The 16,510-nt window shown below is 37.7% G+C and overlaps 1 protein-coding gene across 7 annotated transcripts in view; it reads right to left on the reverse strand.

The window, feature by feature from the left end:
• Nucleotides 1-16,510, reverse strand: part of COBLL1 (cordon-bleu WH2 repeat protein like 1) — a 169,806-nt gene that overhangs the window by 52,094 nt on the left and 101,202 nt on the right. For all 7 annotated transcript variants that reach the window (XM_059394087.1, XM_059394086.1, XM_059394085.1 and 4 more), the window contains one exon: nucleotides 11,344-11,532. In XM_059394087.1, the coding sequence (XP_059250070.1) occupies nucleotides 11,344-11,532 (189 nt within the window). The remainder of the gene's footprint in view (nucleotides 1-11,343; nucleotides 11,533-16,510) is intronic.

Consider the following 16,510-nt stretch of genomic DNA (forward strand, 5'->3'; position numbering starts at 1 on the left):
TTATTTATTTATTTGACAGAGAGAAATCACAAGTAGATGGAGAGGCAGGCAGAGAGAGAGAGGGAAGCAGGCTCTCCGCTGAGCAGAGAGCCCGATGCGGGACTAGATACCAGGACTCTGAGATCATGACCTGAGCCGAAGGCAGCGGCTTAACCCACTGAGCCATCCAGGCGCCCTGGTACATTGGTTCTTAAAGTGTGACTCATGGACAGCAACATCGGAATCTCTAGGACCTTCTTGAAATACAAATTCTCAAGCCCCAACTCTGGGAGTGGGGCCCAGCAATATGTGCTTTGACCAGCACTCCAGCCAATTCTTACACACATGCTACAGCTTCCCAACCTGCGATCAAAAGAGGATAAAGAAACAAGTAAAATATATAGTACATCAGATATGATAAATGTTGTGATGAAAAATAAGATAACAAGGGAGGTTAGGAACTGTTCTAAGCGGGGGGGGGGGGGGGGGGGAGAGAGAGAAGACACTAGAACAAGAGACCTGAATGGAATGAGTTTCAAAGGACCTGAGGCAGTTACAAGGACTTACAAGTTACAAAGGACCTGAGGCAGTCGTGGGCTCTACATGTTCAAGAAAAAACGGAAAGCAGACTGCTGGGGGAAAGTGGTAGACTGAAACCAAAACGGCTTGGGATTTTACCAAGTGAGAGAGAAAACCGGTGGAGTTCTGAGGAATGATGGGGTCTACTGTATATCTAAAAGGATTATATGCTGATTGTTTTCATTTTTTACTTTGACTTGAAAAAAAAAGTCATGTTTTATTTTTAAAATAAAACTAAAAAGCAAATGTAAATAATAGGGGTGATACATGATTTAAGAAGCCACTATCCTACATGAAAAAATGCTCAACATGACTCGGCATCAGGGAAATATAAATCACAACCACAGTGAGATATCATGTCACACCAGTTCGAATTACCAAGTCAGAAAATGACAGATATTGGCAAGGATGCAGAGGATGCGGAGAAAGGGGAAGCCTCGGACACTGTTGGTGGGAATGCAAGGTGGTGCAGCCACTGTGGAAAAAAGTGTGAAGGTTCCTCAAAAAGTTGAAAATAGAGCTGCCCTTTGACCCAGCAATCACACTACTGGGTTTTTACCCTAAAGATACAAATGTAGTGATCCGAAGGGGCATGTGCACCCGAATGTTTATAGCAGCAATGTCCACAATAGCCAAACTATGGAAAGAGCCCAGACGTCCATCAACAGATGAATGGATAAAGATGTGGTAAAAATATACACAAGGGAATATTACACAGCCCTCCTAAAATAAAATCATGCCATTTGCAACAACACAAATGGAACTAGAGGGTATTAGGCTAAGCCTAAAAAGTCAATCAGAGAAAGACAATTATCATATGATCTCACTCATATGTGGAATTTAAAAAACAAAACAGAGGATCAGAGGGTAAGATAGGAAAAAATAAGACAAGATGCAATTGGAGAGGGAGACAAATCATAAGAACTCTCAATCACAGAAAACAAACAGGATTGCTGGAGTGGAGGAAATAAAGGGATGGGGTCACTGGTGATGGACATTAAGGAGAGCATGTAATGTAGTAAGCAGTGCGTGTTATGTAAGAGAGGAATCACAGACCTGTACCTCTGAAACCAATAATACATGTTTATTTTTTTAAAAGCCACTGTGTTATTTATTCATTCATTCATTCATTTATTTTGTGTGTGTGTGTGTGTGTGTGTGTGTGTGTGTGTGTCTTAAAAGGTAATTTTCTTTTGTTGCTGTTATTGTATCCAAAACAGTTTGGGGGGAAAAGTTACAAAGGTATTGCAAAAATTTAGGGGGAGATAAGGACTTAGTCAGATTTCAGATTATTTCATTAAGTGCTGATACAATTAAAGCCAATGCCAGAAGAAAAGAGTGAGAAGACATTAGAAACAGAAAGAGGAGCTAAGCAGTAGGAAGAGGCCAGGATGGCTTTACACCAGAGTGTGGGAGGGCTGTTGAATGGACCCAACAGGAGGCGTAAAGTGCTGAATTAAATGATTTGCTATGTGATGCACTTACTCACCTTTTCCTGGTGACCCACAGACCATCACTAAGGTCTGGTCTTAGCTTCAGGGCGAGGTGTTAAATCAAGAAAAGAAAGGAAATTTCAGGGGTTCCTGGGTGGCTCAGTGGGTTAAGCCTCTGCTTTCAGCTCAGGTCATGGTCCTGGGATCGAGCCCTGCATCGGGCCCTCTGCTCAGTGGGGCGCCTGCTTCCACTCCCCCACCCCCCTCCTGCCTGCCTCTCTGCCTGCTTGTGGTTTCTATCAAATAAATAAATAAATAGTCTTTTTTTTTTTTTTTTTAAAAAGGAAATTTCAAAAGGAAGAGTCTAAAAAGTAAGAATCCAAAAATAAGACATAAAGTCAGGGCCCGGACTTCAGTTTGGCTCAGTTAAATGCCTGCCTTCGGTTCATGTCATGATCCCAGGATCCTGGGACAGAGCCCCTCATTGGGCTCTTTGCTCAAGGGGAGTCCCTCTCTCTCTGCCTGCTACTCCCCCTGCTTGTGCTGTCAAATAAATAAATATTTAAAAACAAAACAAAACAAAACACAACAACAAAAAGTCAGAGCCAGAGGAGGTTCTAAGAACATTAACCTTCAGGAATTTTCAATAATAATTTAATAAAGGGGAGAGAACTTTCCACAAGATCTAGAACAGGGGTTAAGGCCAATCTTATCTAGACCTGAAGGAACAGAGTGGCCACAAGATGTTACCTGAGTTCCATTTATACCTGGATATGAACTCTCTTCTTGCAGGACCAGCTCTTAGCAGTGTTTATTCCCAGGACCTGATACAATGTCTGTACTAGTGAGGTCAGTATCACTGAATGAGGATATTATAGAAACCAGTGATTATTTCTCTCTTAATCTGGTATCTCAAACACACAGCAGACAATATATAACAGTGTATGTATGTATACACACACACACACACACACACACATAACTCAATATATAGGAGTTATCTGCATGGTATTGGATGTATGAAAAAGCAAAGTCACTGAAAAGAGATTCATATGCTTTAAAAAACACACATAGGCATGAAAGCTGTTTTTTCTTAATTTACAAACTGAACTAGTAGCCTTGTATCTAAAGTCAAGACATCTTTACAGAGGTGAGATATAAGCATTAAGTTGGGTTAGACCTTTTCCAAAAATAACCTCAGACCAGTTCAAATACTTCAAATAGTTCATTGCAGCCTCAGAATTTGGCACTAGAAGCACAGAAGAGAAGATCCTGACCTAGCTGATTTTGAGAGTGGGAATTACTGTCTTAACTCTCTCATGAAGGAGCCTTAGCACTATAAAAGTAGGACATAACCTTTAAGCAGTCTCCGCATGCAATGGGGCTGCTTTGGGGATTTGCAAGTCACAAACTGCACAACAGAAAACAAAATCTTCTCTTGCATATAGTTGAGAATTTTCCCCCCTGGAAGCCAAATTACTTCCAGCAAAAACAACAATTCTGTTGTGAGAAGAACTATCCCAAGTTGATGTACTAAACAGCAACTAGCTAACAGGTTCTACCCCAGGATCACCCCAGGAAGGATGCTTATGTTCCTGCTTGCTAAAGTGGAAGCACATGCCAACAGGCCACCCAAAACTTGAGCCAAATTATTAAAAGTAGGAAAGGATTGGCTGAATTTGGTCATCACTTCATCAAATAAGAAATAATATTCTCCTCCTCCATATAAGCCCCTCACTTTGAACTATAAACTATAGTTTATAGTTATTTAAGAGACTACCGTGCATTACTATTTTCAGATTTCTCTTGAGAAATAATTTCCTGGAGGGCAGATATTGTTTTTAAGACCCTCTAAAATCTCTTTTCTCTTCTTTGAAATGAAGAAATCCCTATGAAATTTCCTACTCCCTTTGGAAGTAAATGACAATCCCTCATATGAATTTCGTATCTATTACCTCATTTGAGCTCACAACCACCACAAAAGCTACTCCCACTTCATGAATTTTAAAAAACTGAGCTTAGAGAAGTTACATGACCAGATAATGAAGAACATATACACAATTAAGGTGCAGTCACAATTAGAATTTCCTGAGTCCTGACAGTTACATTTTAGCCCAGTAATACCCTAAGTCAGGATTCAGGATGGGATACATGGTTTGTAAGAAGCTAACTGCTATCTGCAGTTTTCCTTCAAAGAATGATGACATCACTAAGTAACCCCCTAACTCCTAGGGTGACTCTTTCTGCATTCATGACAACTATTAGGGGTAAACTTGTCCTAGATGTGTTACCTGCTAGATAAGACCTCCATTTTTGTATTTCTAAAGATCCAACTCGGTATCAAAAATGAAGGTCATGGTTCACTAAAGAGCTCACAGATCAACAAGAAGTCCAATAACTGTCTCATTGAATTTCCAACCCTTGGAAGTGTTTAAACAAAGCCACTTACCAATAGGGTGGCTATGTAATTTATCATCCAATCTGGGACATCTGAGAGTGAAAGGAGGGCACTATCAGTAAATAATCTGGGAAAACAGGTATAAACAAGGACTGTCACAGGAAAATGAGGATGCATAATGATAAGGACTTATTATGAATAGATAGATTTCAAGTATCCGATAGGGGCTGAATTCTATGAATAAGATTCTTCCTTATTATGACTCTTTAAATCTGTCTTAGTATCCAGTAAAGCATTATACCATTTTCACTGGATCCTCAAAACTGAGTTGAGTTGAATTAGTTCTCACTGCCCCTTCCAAATGTATACCAACAACCCAATCAGACTTACCAATGATAGTGTGGGAAGTTTTAGAACACTGCCTGCAGGGCTGACATTTGTCCTACGCTAACCAACCTAGTTCAGTAGTGAGTTCACGAATGAACTAATGTTCTCTAACTATTCTTATGTGCATGAAATGAAGGGGATCAGGTACATAAAACAAATAAACCTAATCTCAAAATTGAGAATGCTTACTGAATGATGCTATAGGAAACACTTTGAAGAAAGTAACAGTTTTAAGATTTGAAGACAATAATATACATCCGTACTAAACAGACAAAATACATATTTCTAAAAGTAAAAAAAAAAATTGAAGTTCACCACTTTAGGCTAAATCTACTTGGTCATGTATCTAGGATGTTACATTCACAGCTAGTCATAAATAATTACCTTCGCAAGAACTGTGATTTAATAACATACCTATTAAACACACATACACATCCCTTATTAAAAAAAAAAGAGTACTATAAATATATCTCGCAGCAATTGGGACAATTCAAATATAGACAAAGGATAAGATAAATTGTACTGACACTAAAGTTAGAAATCATTAACTGAAAAAGGGACAGGTTAACAAGATGGCATGTGCAACATGATAGCGGTTAAAAAGAAAAGTGCCTATATAGGTATATGTGTACACATACATTTGTGTGTGTCTGCGCATGTGTGTATGAATGAAAGGTTATATACCATAAAGTTAATAGTTGTAATCTGCCTGTTTAAAAATGACATCGTATTTTAATTATTTTTTAGCTTATCTGCATTTTCCTACTTACATAGTGTCCAAGTGTTGCATTTGTAATTATAAAAAATTAAAAAGAAAATTAACAAGGATCATTGTTATAAGGCAGGGAGGCCAGGAAAGGAGAAAAGGGTAGTCCACCTAAAAATGACACTCAGAGGACATTTGTGAGTATTCTGTCACATTTTCCCACCAACAAGGAGTGCAATCAGCCTGCAGAGGCTTATGTGCTCCCTGGCTCAGGGGTGTGGAAGGCAGTACTGGAGCCCAGTTAACAGGATTCTTCAGTCTCTCCAATAAAAACTCAAGCAGCTCTGGTATACTGAAATACTTTAGCAGTTACAATTCCAACTGTTATTTTGAGCAGTTACAACTGACTCAGTACCTAAAGCAAAATTTAAGAATTCTTAGGAAGTTCAACATGATTTGTGCCATGGAATGGATTTTTAACAGTGTGTTCTTCAACTCTATTCACCTATTATATAATGTATTTACTACACATGTGTCATTATTTGACACTTTTCAATAAATGTAAGTATGTTATGAAATTGTGAAACTCCTCTGGGACCCATACGGTTCTATTACTGATTTTTTTTTTAAACGAAACTGACCCACACTGATCCAATATTGTCATTTTTCATAGTCTACTTTTTCCAACAGGTGGCACTGTAATCCATGTAAACCATTTCTGAGCTAGTTCTCTGACCCACCCAGTGCCAGTCAAAACTGGGCTTACTCTCAACTCTGCTATAAACCGGTGCTGTTAGACAGGTAAATCCAGGTCACAAATCATATGTAATGAGTCTCTGGGTAATTTTACAGGCAAAGGCCAGAAAGGTGAGATGACTTGCCTCAGGTCACACAGCAAGTTACAGAATCAACCACAGGGCCCAGGATGTCTAACTTCAAGTTCTATGCTTTCTTTATTTGTATTTTCATTCATTTCATTCTCAGATTTGCTCAAATCAAAACAAATTTCTACTTAGGGTAGGAGCATAAAAGAAAAATCTATCTTTGTTTTTTATAAATGGTGTTGATTCCATTCCTCCCTTTTGTGGGAGAATACTAGTATAGCCATACAATGCTCTTTCCACAGGCTAAAAAAAGGGGGATTAATGTCAATCTTTTGCCAAATCTCCCAAATGAGAACTACTTTTAAAGTATCCCAAAGAGAGGTGCCTGGGTGGCTCAGTCATTGGGCATCTATCTTCGGCTCAGGTCATGATCCCAGGGTCCCAGGATCAAGCCCTGCATCAGGTTCCCTGCTTGGCAGGAAGCTTGCTTCTCCCTCTCCCTCTCCCCCTCCCCCTGCTTGTGTTCTCTGTCTAGCTGTGTCTCTCTCTGTCAAATAAATAAAATCTTAAAAAAAAAAAAAGAATCCTTTCAAAATAAATAAATACATACATACATACATACATACATAAATACATAAATAAAGTATCCCAAAGAAAACAGAGGAAAAAGGAACACTTATTTCATGAGGAATAATTACATACTGGGCAGACACCTCATGATAAGGTAAGGATCTAGAGTGATAGGCAAACATACCCACATACTTCCTTATTCTCTGTAGTTTTCGGCTCATAAGCTCATTATCATTAAAAATTAACTTTCCCAAGTACTTTGAGACACCACTACTTATACCGTTGCATATTGCAGCACCTTCTGAGGAAGGCAGCCCCTTGGCACCTTATCTCTAACAGCAGTGTCCTTTAATGCTTACTTTAAGTAAGGCACAGAGCAGCTCTGCCTGGTGAAAAAGGTTGGCCCACGCACACACACACAGAGATATATGTTTATGTGTGTATATATGCATATATGTACACATACAAATATATACATATACACACATAATATACATATTTATACACACACACACTACATACATACAGACACACAGACACGCACTATGGTAAATATTTTAATTCCATCTCCCTTCAATCCAATCATCCATGACAAGAATACAGAAATGCCCAAGGGTTTGCGGGCTGGCACTGTAGCTACCCTCAACAGTAAGCCAGGATTACAAAAAGGCAAGATGGCAGACTAAAGTGACTTCTGGTCCTTAAAGATGCATTATCATTAAACTCTAGTACCAAAAGATTGGTAAAGAGAGTAAGGTTATTGACCTAAATCAGAAGTTTTTACTTGCCCCCTGAGCATAAAGTCTATAACCACTTCTGACCTTATTGTGTTCCCTAATCTGAATAAGCTCTTTGGTGAAAATCAATGTACAAATAAGAGCATTCTTCTGTAGATAATGCTATGTGTTCACATTCCTGCAAATGGAACATTCTAAGCATATCTCTGCGTAAGTTGTATAAGAAGACAGAGAGAAACTTGAAAAATCTTCCCCAAGAAGACATTTGGGTGGGGGGCGCTCCTGGGTGGCCCAGTGGGTTCAGCTTCTGCCTTCAGCTCAGGTCATGATCTCAGGGTCCTGGGATCAAGCCTCGCATCGGGCTCTCTGCTCAGCGGGGAGCCTGCCTCCCCCTTTCTCTCCGCCTGCCTCTCTGCCTACTTGTGCTATCTCTCCCTCTCTCTCTCTCTCTCTCTGTCAAATAAATAAATGAATAATCTTTAAAAAAAAAAAAAAGACATTTTTGGGGGGAATATATATATATTTATATATTTTATATATATTTATATAGAGATACATATCTGAACTTAAATGAAGCATTTAAGTTTTCTTAATATTCTAGTCTAATACTAATATTATTTTTCAAAGGAAATGCATATAAATAATACTATCAAAATAAATATCATACACAAGGAATATTTAGACAAATTAAGAAAAGATGGCTCAAAAAAATTCTATTAAGGACTATTCATAATGGCAATATGGAACTCTGAAATATCTAAAAGAACATTATATAGAAACTTATTTAAAATTACTCTTCCTTAATCTCCCACCCAATTCTTCTACTACTTTGCTGAAACTTTCCCTATTCCATTCATAGTAACAAGTTTAAGTTATCCATGTCATGGGTCTTCACTTTAGGTAGCTAAAATTTGTATTTTGCGCAGTTTGTTGTTACAGCTAAACAGTGTTTCATTTTTTAACCATGGGCCAATGGTAGCTCCAACATTCAAGATACTCCAAATTATACTTATTTTTTTTTAAAGGTTTTACTTACTTATTTGAGAGAGACAGAGAGAGCAAGAGAGAAAGAGAGAGAGAGCATGAGCAGGAGGACGGGCAGAGGGAGAGGGAGAACCAGTCTCCCCACTAAGCAGGGAGTAGGAAACAGGGGTCAATCCCAGGACACTGGGATCATGATCCGAGCCAAAGGCAGATGCTTAACTGACTGAGCCACCCAGGACCTCCACTCCAAATTACACTCTTAATATATCCCAAATTGCAGCCTAAAATATCTATAACTACTCCTAACAACCACTTTTAATCATAAACACTTAATATTAAAAAATGAGTCAGTGCATCTACAAATGATACATATATATCATTCCTGAATGATAAAACTATTAAGAACAAGTCCCTGAACCAAACCCCCTAGTGAAAACACTGATAGGAAACAAATTCTGCTCCCAGGAAAATTTTTCAGCCCTAAACAAATTTTATCATATAATCTCTCCAATACGAGGAATTTGAGAGGCAAGGTGAGGGGTTGTGGCACGTTGGGAAGGAAAAAATGAAACAAGATGGGACTGGGAAGGGAGACAAACCATAAGAGACTCTTCATCTCAGGAAATAAACAGGATTGCTGAGGGGTGGGAGGGAGGGATGGCGTGGCTGGATGATGGATATTGGGGAGGGTATGTGCTATGGTAAGTGCTGTGAGGTGTGTAAGACTCATGATTCATAGGTCTCTACCCCTGAAGCAAATAATATATATGTTAATTAAAAATAAACAAACAAAACAAACAAACCGACAAAAGCAATCAGAATTTGGGACATAACTTCTCTGGTCTCTGCGTGGAAAAACTGTCTTTATTTAAAAGATCCTAGGAAAAGAACCAGGGACTATCCAAGCAAACGTCTCTAAAACATACCATTTAAGTCGTTACCTCCATCTACATCTAAGAGATTAGGGAGACAATATTCATTTTAATGTATCTATTAAATGCCTGCCATATTCCAAGAAACTGTGCTTAGCACAATAAAACAATGAAGCCTGCATGGATCTTGTGGTTTAATCAAGAAGACAAGACATGCATATTAATTAGAGCATAGTATAATATATGGTAACTCAATGGTATAAAATGTCAGAGAGTTTGGAAGTTGGGGGTAAAGTTCATGCTAGGAAGATTAGAGAACTTTTATAAATAAAAGTGTCACTTGAGCTACTAACTTTCAAAAAGGTGTGGAAGTGGAAAAGTAGACTCTCTAGAACCAAAGAGTCACGTGGCTAAAGCCTGCGATATTCAAAGGCGAGGAGTGAAGGAAAACCCTACCTAAGAAGAAAGTCTGAGAAGTACTGGTGAGGAAACCATTGTTACCTCTCAGCATCAGTAAAGACCTAGGAAAAATACTGACTTTTTTAAAAAAAAATGACTTCGACTTCAGGGAGAATAAGAGGAACTGCCTTCATTACCCCTCAACACATCCATTGCCATTATTATTTTTAAACCAGGGTAATAGGATTATTTCAATGATTGAAGATGATAGCCAGAGTTTCTAACTCCCAAGATGCCTTCCTTACCTACCAGAAGCACAACCCAGGTGATTACCTGCATCTGAGCTGGAAGCCCACCAAGGACAGACACACGTTTCTCAACCTCCTCAATACAACTCAACATGTGATCTCCAAAACCACTCCCCATACAAAATCAATGGCAAAATGCAACTTATTTAAATTTAATGAGAATTTAATACCCAATATTATGTATTGTATGTTAATGCTAAACCTTTCTATGTTCACATATTTTTCAATAATTTGTGAAGTTGACACCTATGCTTGATGGGAAGTCTTAAGATTAAGGTTATCTTGAATGAGTTTCTTCTAGATAAAACCACCCTGTAAGAATGCATTACCCAATACGTTGCTTATTCTTTTGTTCTACACACACTCTCTTTCTCTCTCTCCCCCCAAAGGTCAAATCAGCTTAGATTTCTAAAACAGGACTCCTGATAACGAACGGGCAGTTGAAGGTGAAAGGTAGAACAAGACCAAGCATACAACTCATGTAACTTTCCACTTCAAAATGAAATGGAAAATTACACTTGGCTTTATTCCATTTTTCCAATTTTTATGCAGGTATTAAAAATATCACTCTCCTAAATCACATTTTCACTTCTTGCTAGGTTAAAGCTTAATTTTACATTTCTATTAAACTTATCCACATTTTTAATACATTAATGAAATCATTCAAAGAACTAAAAAATCCTACTAGTTTTATAGATACATAAGAGAGTATGACATTTTAAGAGTACTTAGTAACTTTTGCAAAAGCAAATTCAGAGAAGCAGCTTTAAAAAGGAAGGAATAATTTGAAGAGGAAGGGCAAGAATTTTCTTATAGACCACTGGTTTGCTTTGTAAGTTGGACTAAACAAAATTAATATAACCAACAACTGTTCCTCTGGGAAAGGCTTTTTTTTTTTTTTTTTAAAGAAAACTTATTAAATAAGTAGCAACAGAAAAAAAATCACTCTAAATTTCAAGAGTCACTTGACTGGGATTGTGGAATTCAAAGCATTGATACTAAAATATTATTAGATAAAATTTATCACCTTTGGCATATTTAATTGATAACTGAGTGACGAATGAAGTATTTTGTCAAAGAAAAAAATCAAGAGGTATATATGCAACAGAGAGTATCAATGACCCAAGAAGAAAAGGAACTCCTGCTCTTTCATTTGCTGTGTCGTACCTGCCGTGAACAGTAGTCGATTTGATAATATCCCCAGGTAGCACCACTGAGAGTTCAATGTCTTTATCTATTGTGTTTTCTTTCTGTTCCATGATGCAAGCAGAGGATTCTACAGTATCATCAACTGGAGAGGCATCGAGATATCTGGTCTCAGCTGGAGGAAGTGGTGCCTTGGCTTTTGGTTTTCTCCTTAAATAAAACAAAACACAGAAAATAAAATATTTCTATTTTTAAAGTAACTTTCTAATATGATCTAACTTAATAAAAATACAATGTGTGTGTGTTTTTCACATCTAATTAAAAAATGCACCAAAATGTTTACTGCTTATTTGAGATGTTGGAATTAAGGGATTTTTGTTTGCTTGTTTGTTTTTGCCCTCTTTAATTGGCATTTTCTTTTGCATTCAACAATATGACTACATTATCTGGTAATAAAAACATGATAACAAATAACGTTGATACTCACCTCCATGAAGTTCAACTAATGTGTTTTAAATATAGTGAAGAAAAAGTGTAATACTTTTTTTGATGAGATAAAGCATAAAAATCCTTACTACGTCAGGATGGAGGTCAGCATCTCATTTCCACACCTCATAACAGCTCTTACCTATGTTCCTTTCATTCTGTTTCCAATCTAGTGTGTTCTGCCTCTCTATCCAGACAACCCCTACCTACTCTTTGAGGTCTTGCTGAAACCACCCTCCCCTAACCCCTCAACATTCAGAGTCTCTCCCTATATAGCATATACAACAGATTCCATAAATTTAATGTTTCTACAGTTTTTTTCCTGGGTACCAGGTTTTATCTCTGTGCCTACATTTATAACTCCCTACAAAAGAGAAGCATGCCATATGTCCCGTTGCACTCAGCAATGAACAATGAACTGTGATTGGTTATTTGATGGAATATATTTCTGCTTCAGTGAAAAAAAAATCTATAAATAATTACTCTAATAAATGTTTCAGTGTCACAAGGGCAAACTCTTAACCTGTTTATAACAGAAATAGGTAGTAGACACCCTGAAAAATTTCACATGGGCCAATTCACTGACTTGATGGGTTGAAAAAGTAAAACAAAAATAAATATAAAGTAACTACTAGTAATGACATATACCTAAGCTTTGGAAAATGTTGCCTTTAGGAAAAGCTAATTGCTTTTCGAAGAACAACTACTACTGCTTTCCAGAAAAATATAAACTTTAAATTCTCCCTCTCCCCATTTCCTACACAAAGTAAAAAACCAAACAAGATAAAAGAGCTTCTTTGTAAGTAAATATGTAACATCCACCCATTTGTCATTTGCAAAATTTAAGGTTTCATAAATCCAAGTACCTATATGCATCTGATGGCACGGAAAGCAGAAACAAGCTTCCAACACTGTACATTAATTTTCTAAAATAATAGGCCTTTCATTTTTAAGATATAATCGCACAAATATAATGCACTTGAGAAAATATTTCTTTTACACTAGTGACAAAAGTGAATTTTTAAAAGTGTTACTATTAATACACTTATAAAATATCTATACAAAGAAAATCTTATCCAGTTTCAAAACGTTTTTAATATGTAGAAATTAACTACTCATGTATTCAACATACAATTACCTAACAGACAATTATGTGGCAGATTCACCTAAACACTGGGGACGTAAAAATGGTAAGACCCAGTTCCCACCCCAAAAGAGTTCGAACCTCCAACAAACTGATAGATACATACAAAATGATGATAAAGTTTGATGATTGCCCTAATGTAGGTACACAGTTGATACAGCTAAAGCTCATGGAAAGAGAAACTTTCTTAGGAACCCAGAAACGTATTACAGATGAGAAACAAGAGTGGAGTTTAAGGGAATAAATACAAACTCACAGGAAAAAACAAGAAATAATTGGTATTTCAGGCACAGGACATCATATGGAGACATGAAAGAAACTGCTACTTTACAGAATTGAACAATTTGGTAAAAATGCACAGAAAATTTAAAGGAGATAAGAAATCAGTGAATCAGTTTTTTTAAAAACATTGATAAATAAGAGAATTCATTAAAGCAGCTCGGTATATAAACAAACTAAAATGAATGGCCTATATAAACAAAAGCAAAATTAGTCAGAAAGTATAATGGAAAAAAAAAAAACTTACTTTACAATAGCAACAAAAATGAACCTTAAAAATTGTTTTAATATGTATAAAAAAAAATTGAAAGATCTGTATGAAGAAAATTTTAAACGCTAAATAGTCAGCTTGGATCTCTCCCTTCAAATCCAGATTTGTAAATCCAATGCCTGCTTGACATCTGGAGTCAGATGATTAACTGCAATCTCCAGCTTAATTTAACTTCCGATTCCTCTCCCCAGCTCCTCCAAACCATACCCCTTTCTCTCCAAGTCTTCCCATCTCTGTAAATCACAATTCTTTCAGTTGCTTAAGCCAAAAAAGTCCCCTCACACACACAGTTGCCATCCAATCCATCGACAACTTCTGCCAGCTCTACATGATAAACCTGGCTTCCACCGACAGCCCCGTTCACCGAACACCTCTCTGTTCAAGCTGCTAAGCAGTCTCCCAGCTCCCAGCATTGCCACTTTACATCCTCTTCTCAACACAGCGGCTGGAATGAGCCTCTGAAATTGTTAAGTCAGATCACCACACTTCCTCTCATAGCCTCCGCTGACTTCTGACTTCACAGAGAGTAAGACCTAGAGTTTTGTCCTCTTAGCTCTGGTCTCTCCAATTTCCTTTCTACCTACATTCATGACCCTCCACTACTGTGACTCTTGCCTTTCCCTTGAACACACCTAGAATAATCCACCCTCCCCCTTTTTTCTACTCCTACAACATTCCCGACAGAAGATCCTCATAGGATCTGTTCCTAACTTTAAGACAGTACCTTTATTTGTTTTACTTTTTGCCTTAGGGCTTATCAGCAACTAACATACTTGTTTATCATGTCTCCTTCCATTAAAGAGTAATTAATTACATGACAGTAGGGACTGCCCTGTGTTACACAAATTTGCAAATGAATAAAACTTCTGGAACAATGTCTGCCTCATAAGAGACATTCATATTTACTGAATGAATGGATTTTTTACACCAGTGAGTATTTCCCACAAAACAAGAGGTACCTATACATATAACTGGGAAGAAAAAGTTCACCCCACCAAGGAAGAGAATGAATTTTTACATCAGAATTACCTGTTGGACTTTGAGACACTGATTATATTTTATTTTAAAGACAATGTGTACTGAAAAATATACACTGGATTCATTAGCAAGATATAATTGGGAAACTTAAGGTGTCGAGAGTTTCATCAGGAAGGATGAAGAGAAGCCCAATTGCCACAGGCAGGGAGAGAAAGCAGCAGGAACTGAGTGGCAGGACTGAGGTCTGACCGGCACCTTCTGCTGCCGCCATCCTCCTCCCAGCCCCGGCTTTCATCATGCCAGGCACTCTGTCATCTCCAAATGTGGCCCATCCTGGTCTCCATTTGAAAGCCCTCCCCATCCTCTCTACCTTTACCATATTCTTTATCCTTCAAGGTCCAGACTGAGTCACCATTCCTTGGGACATCTTTCCTCTTCACTGCACACCACAGCACACCACAGCAAACTCCAATGAACAGTTTTAATGTTCTATGTATGTGTGACTCTTATTTCTTAAAGTACTTGGAGTCTGTGATGAAAACTCAAATTACTAAAGATAAGGCTTCTTAAAAAGAAAAATGGAGAGCAGAACAAAGCACTAATTGAAATATTATTTTACATGGAACTTCTATTAAGAACATCCTAATGTTCCCTATTATTCAAATAACAAAGTATTTGTCACCTTTGGTGGTGATAATTGGAAAGCATATTGGTCATCAGACCAAGATCTTTCTATGGTGAACTAGAAATCTAACCAGGATAGATACAATGTCTAAGTAATTAAATAATGAATACAAAGGAAAAATTAAGTGTCATAAAACAGATGAGTAACTTAAAAATTCAGAGCAATGAGAGCATCTCAAAGCTAGTTTGGGGGAGTGGGAAGGTATACTTCAAAGAGAAGAGATATGATATTGACTCAGTTCTTGAAAGAAAAGTAAACTTTATGCAGGCAGAACCTGTAGGATCACTTATGTGTTGGTTCTCTATTGTGATCCATTTGCATTAAATTTGGCAATGTGTCTGCAAATTAAAGTTTGCTTACCACACAATATAGTCTATCCAGAAGACTACTGGGTAAAGGTCTGGATTTGGTCTGAATCCTGAGAAGCTTTCAGATTTTGTTAACAGCTTTTTACTCACCAGCAAAAAAATAAATTTTTTTTAAGATTTTATTTATTTATTTGACATAAAGAAATCACAAGCTGGCAGAGGCAGGCAGAGAGAGAAGGGGAAGCAGGCTCTCCGTTGAGCAGAGAGTCCAATGCGGGGCTGAATCCCAGGTCCCTGAGACCATGCATGACCTGAGCTGAAGGTAGAGGCTTAAACCCACTGAGCCACCCAAGCGCCCCCTACCAGCAAAATTCTTAAAATACCTTTTACCTCCTCACATTTTTTCCAACATTCTTAATTTTTTGATTGAGATGCTCTGAAGCAGTAACAAAGTTAAATGTCACCCAAAGCCAAAGATAGAGTGAAAATAATCAAAATTTATAGCATAATCCAGGTGTTGGAAATTCTGATAATACAGAAAAACAAACAATCCACACCACATCAACATGCAATAACAATTATAATTTACTGCTTAAGAATACTAGTTTTCATTAATAGTTTAAAATCACAGTAAATGGCATTGAAGTCTCCCCGTTCCCTTTATTTTTAAAAAACATTATTTACTTAAGAGACAGCAGGAGCAGGGCAGGGAGGGGCGGGGGGCAGTGCCCATGGAGAAGAAGCAGACTTCCTGCAAGAAATGGATTGACACTGGGCTCAATCCATGGACCCTGAGCCTGAAATCATGACTGAGCCCAAGGCAGATGCTTACAGATGGGGCCACCCATCTCCTTCCTTTTAAATAGAATATTTGAGCCAGTTTTCCTACCCAGGGGTTTTCACATAAGCTCTTCACCAGTGACCTAGTTTGACTATCAGTTTTCACTCTATAGAGGTGTTACCCCTAACAGAAAACAAGAGCAAATTTCACACAAGGGTATGGAGGGGAAGTTATACTAAAAAGATACAGAAAACTC

Source organism: Mustela nigripes, chromosome 3 (assembly GCF_022355385.1).
Source record: "Mustela nigripes isolate SB6536 chromosome 3, MUSNIG.SB6536, whole genome shotgun sequence".
NCBI classification, from domain to species: domain Eukaryota; kingdom Metazoa; phylum Chordata; class Mammalia; order Carnivora; family Mustelidae; genus Mustela; species Mustela nigripes.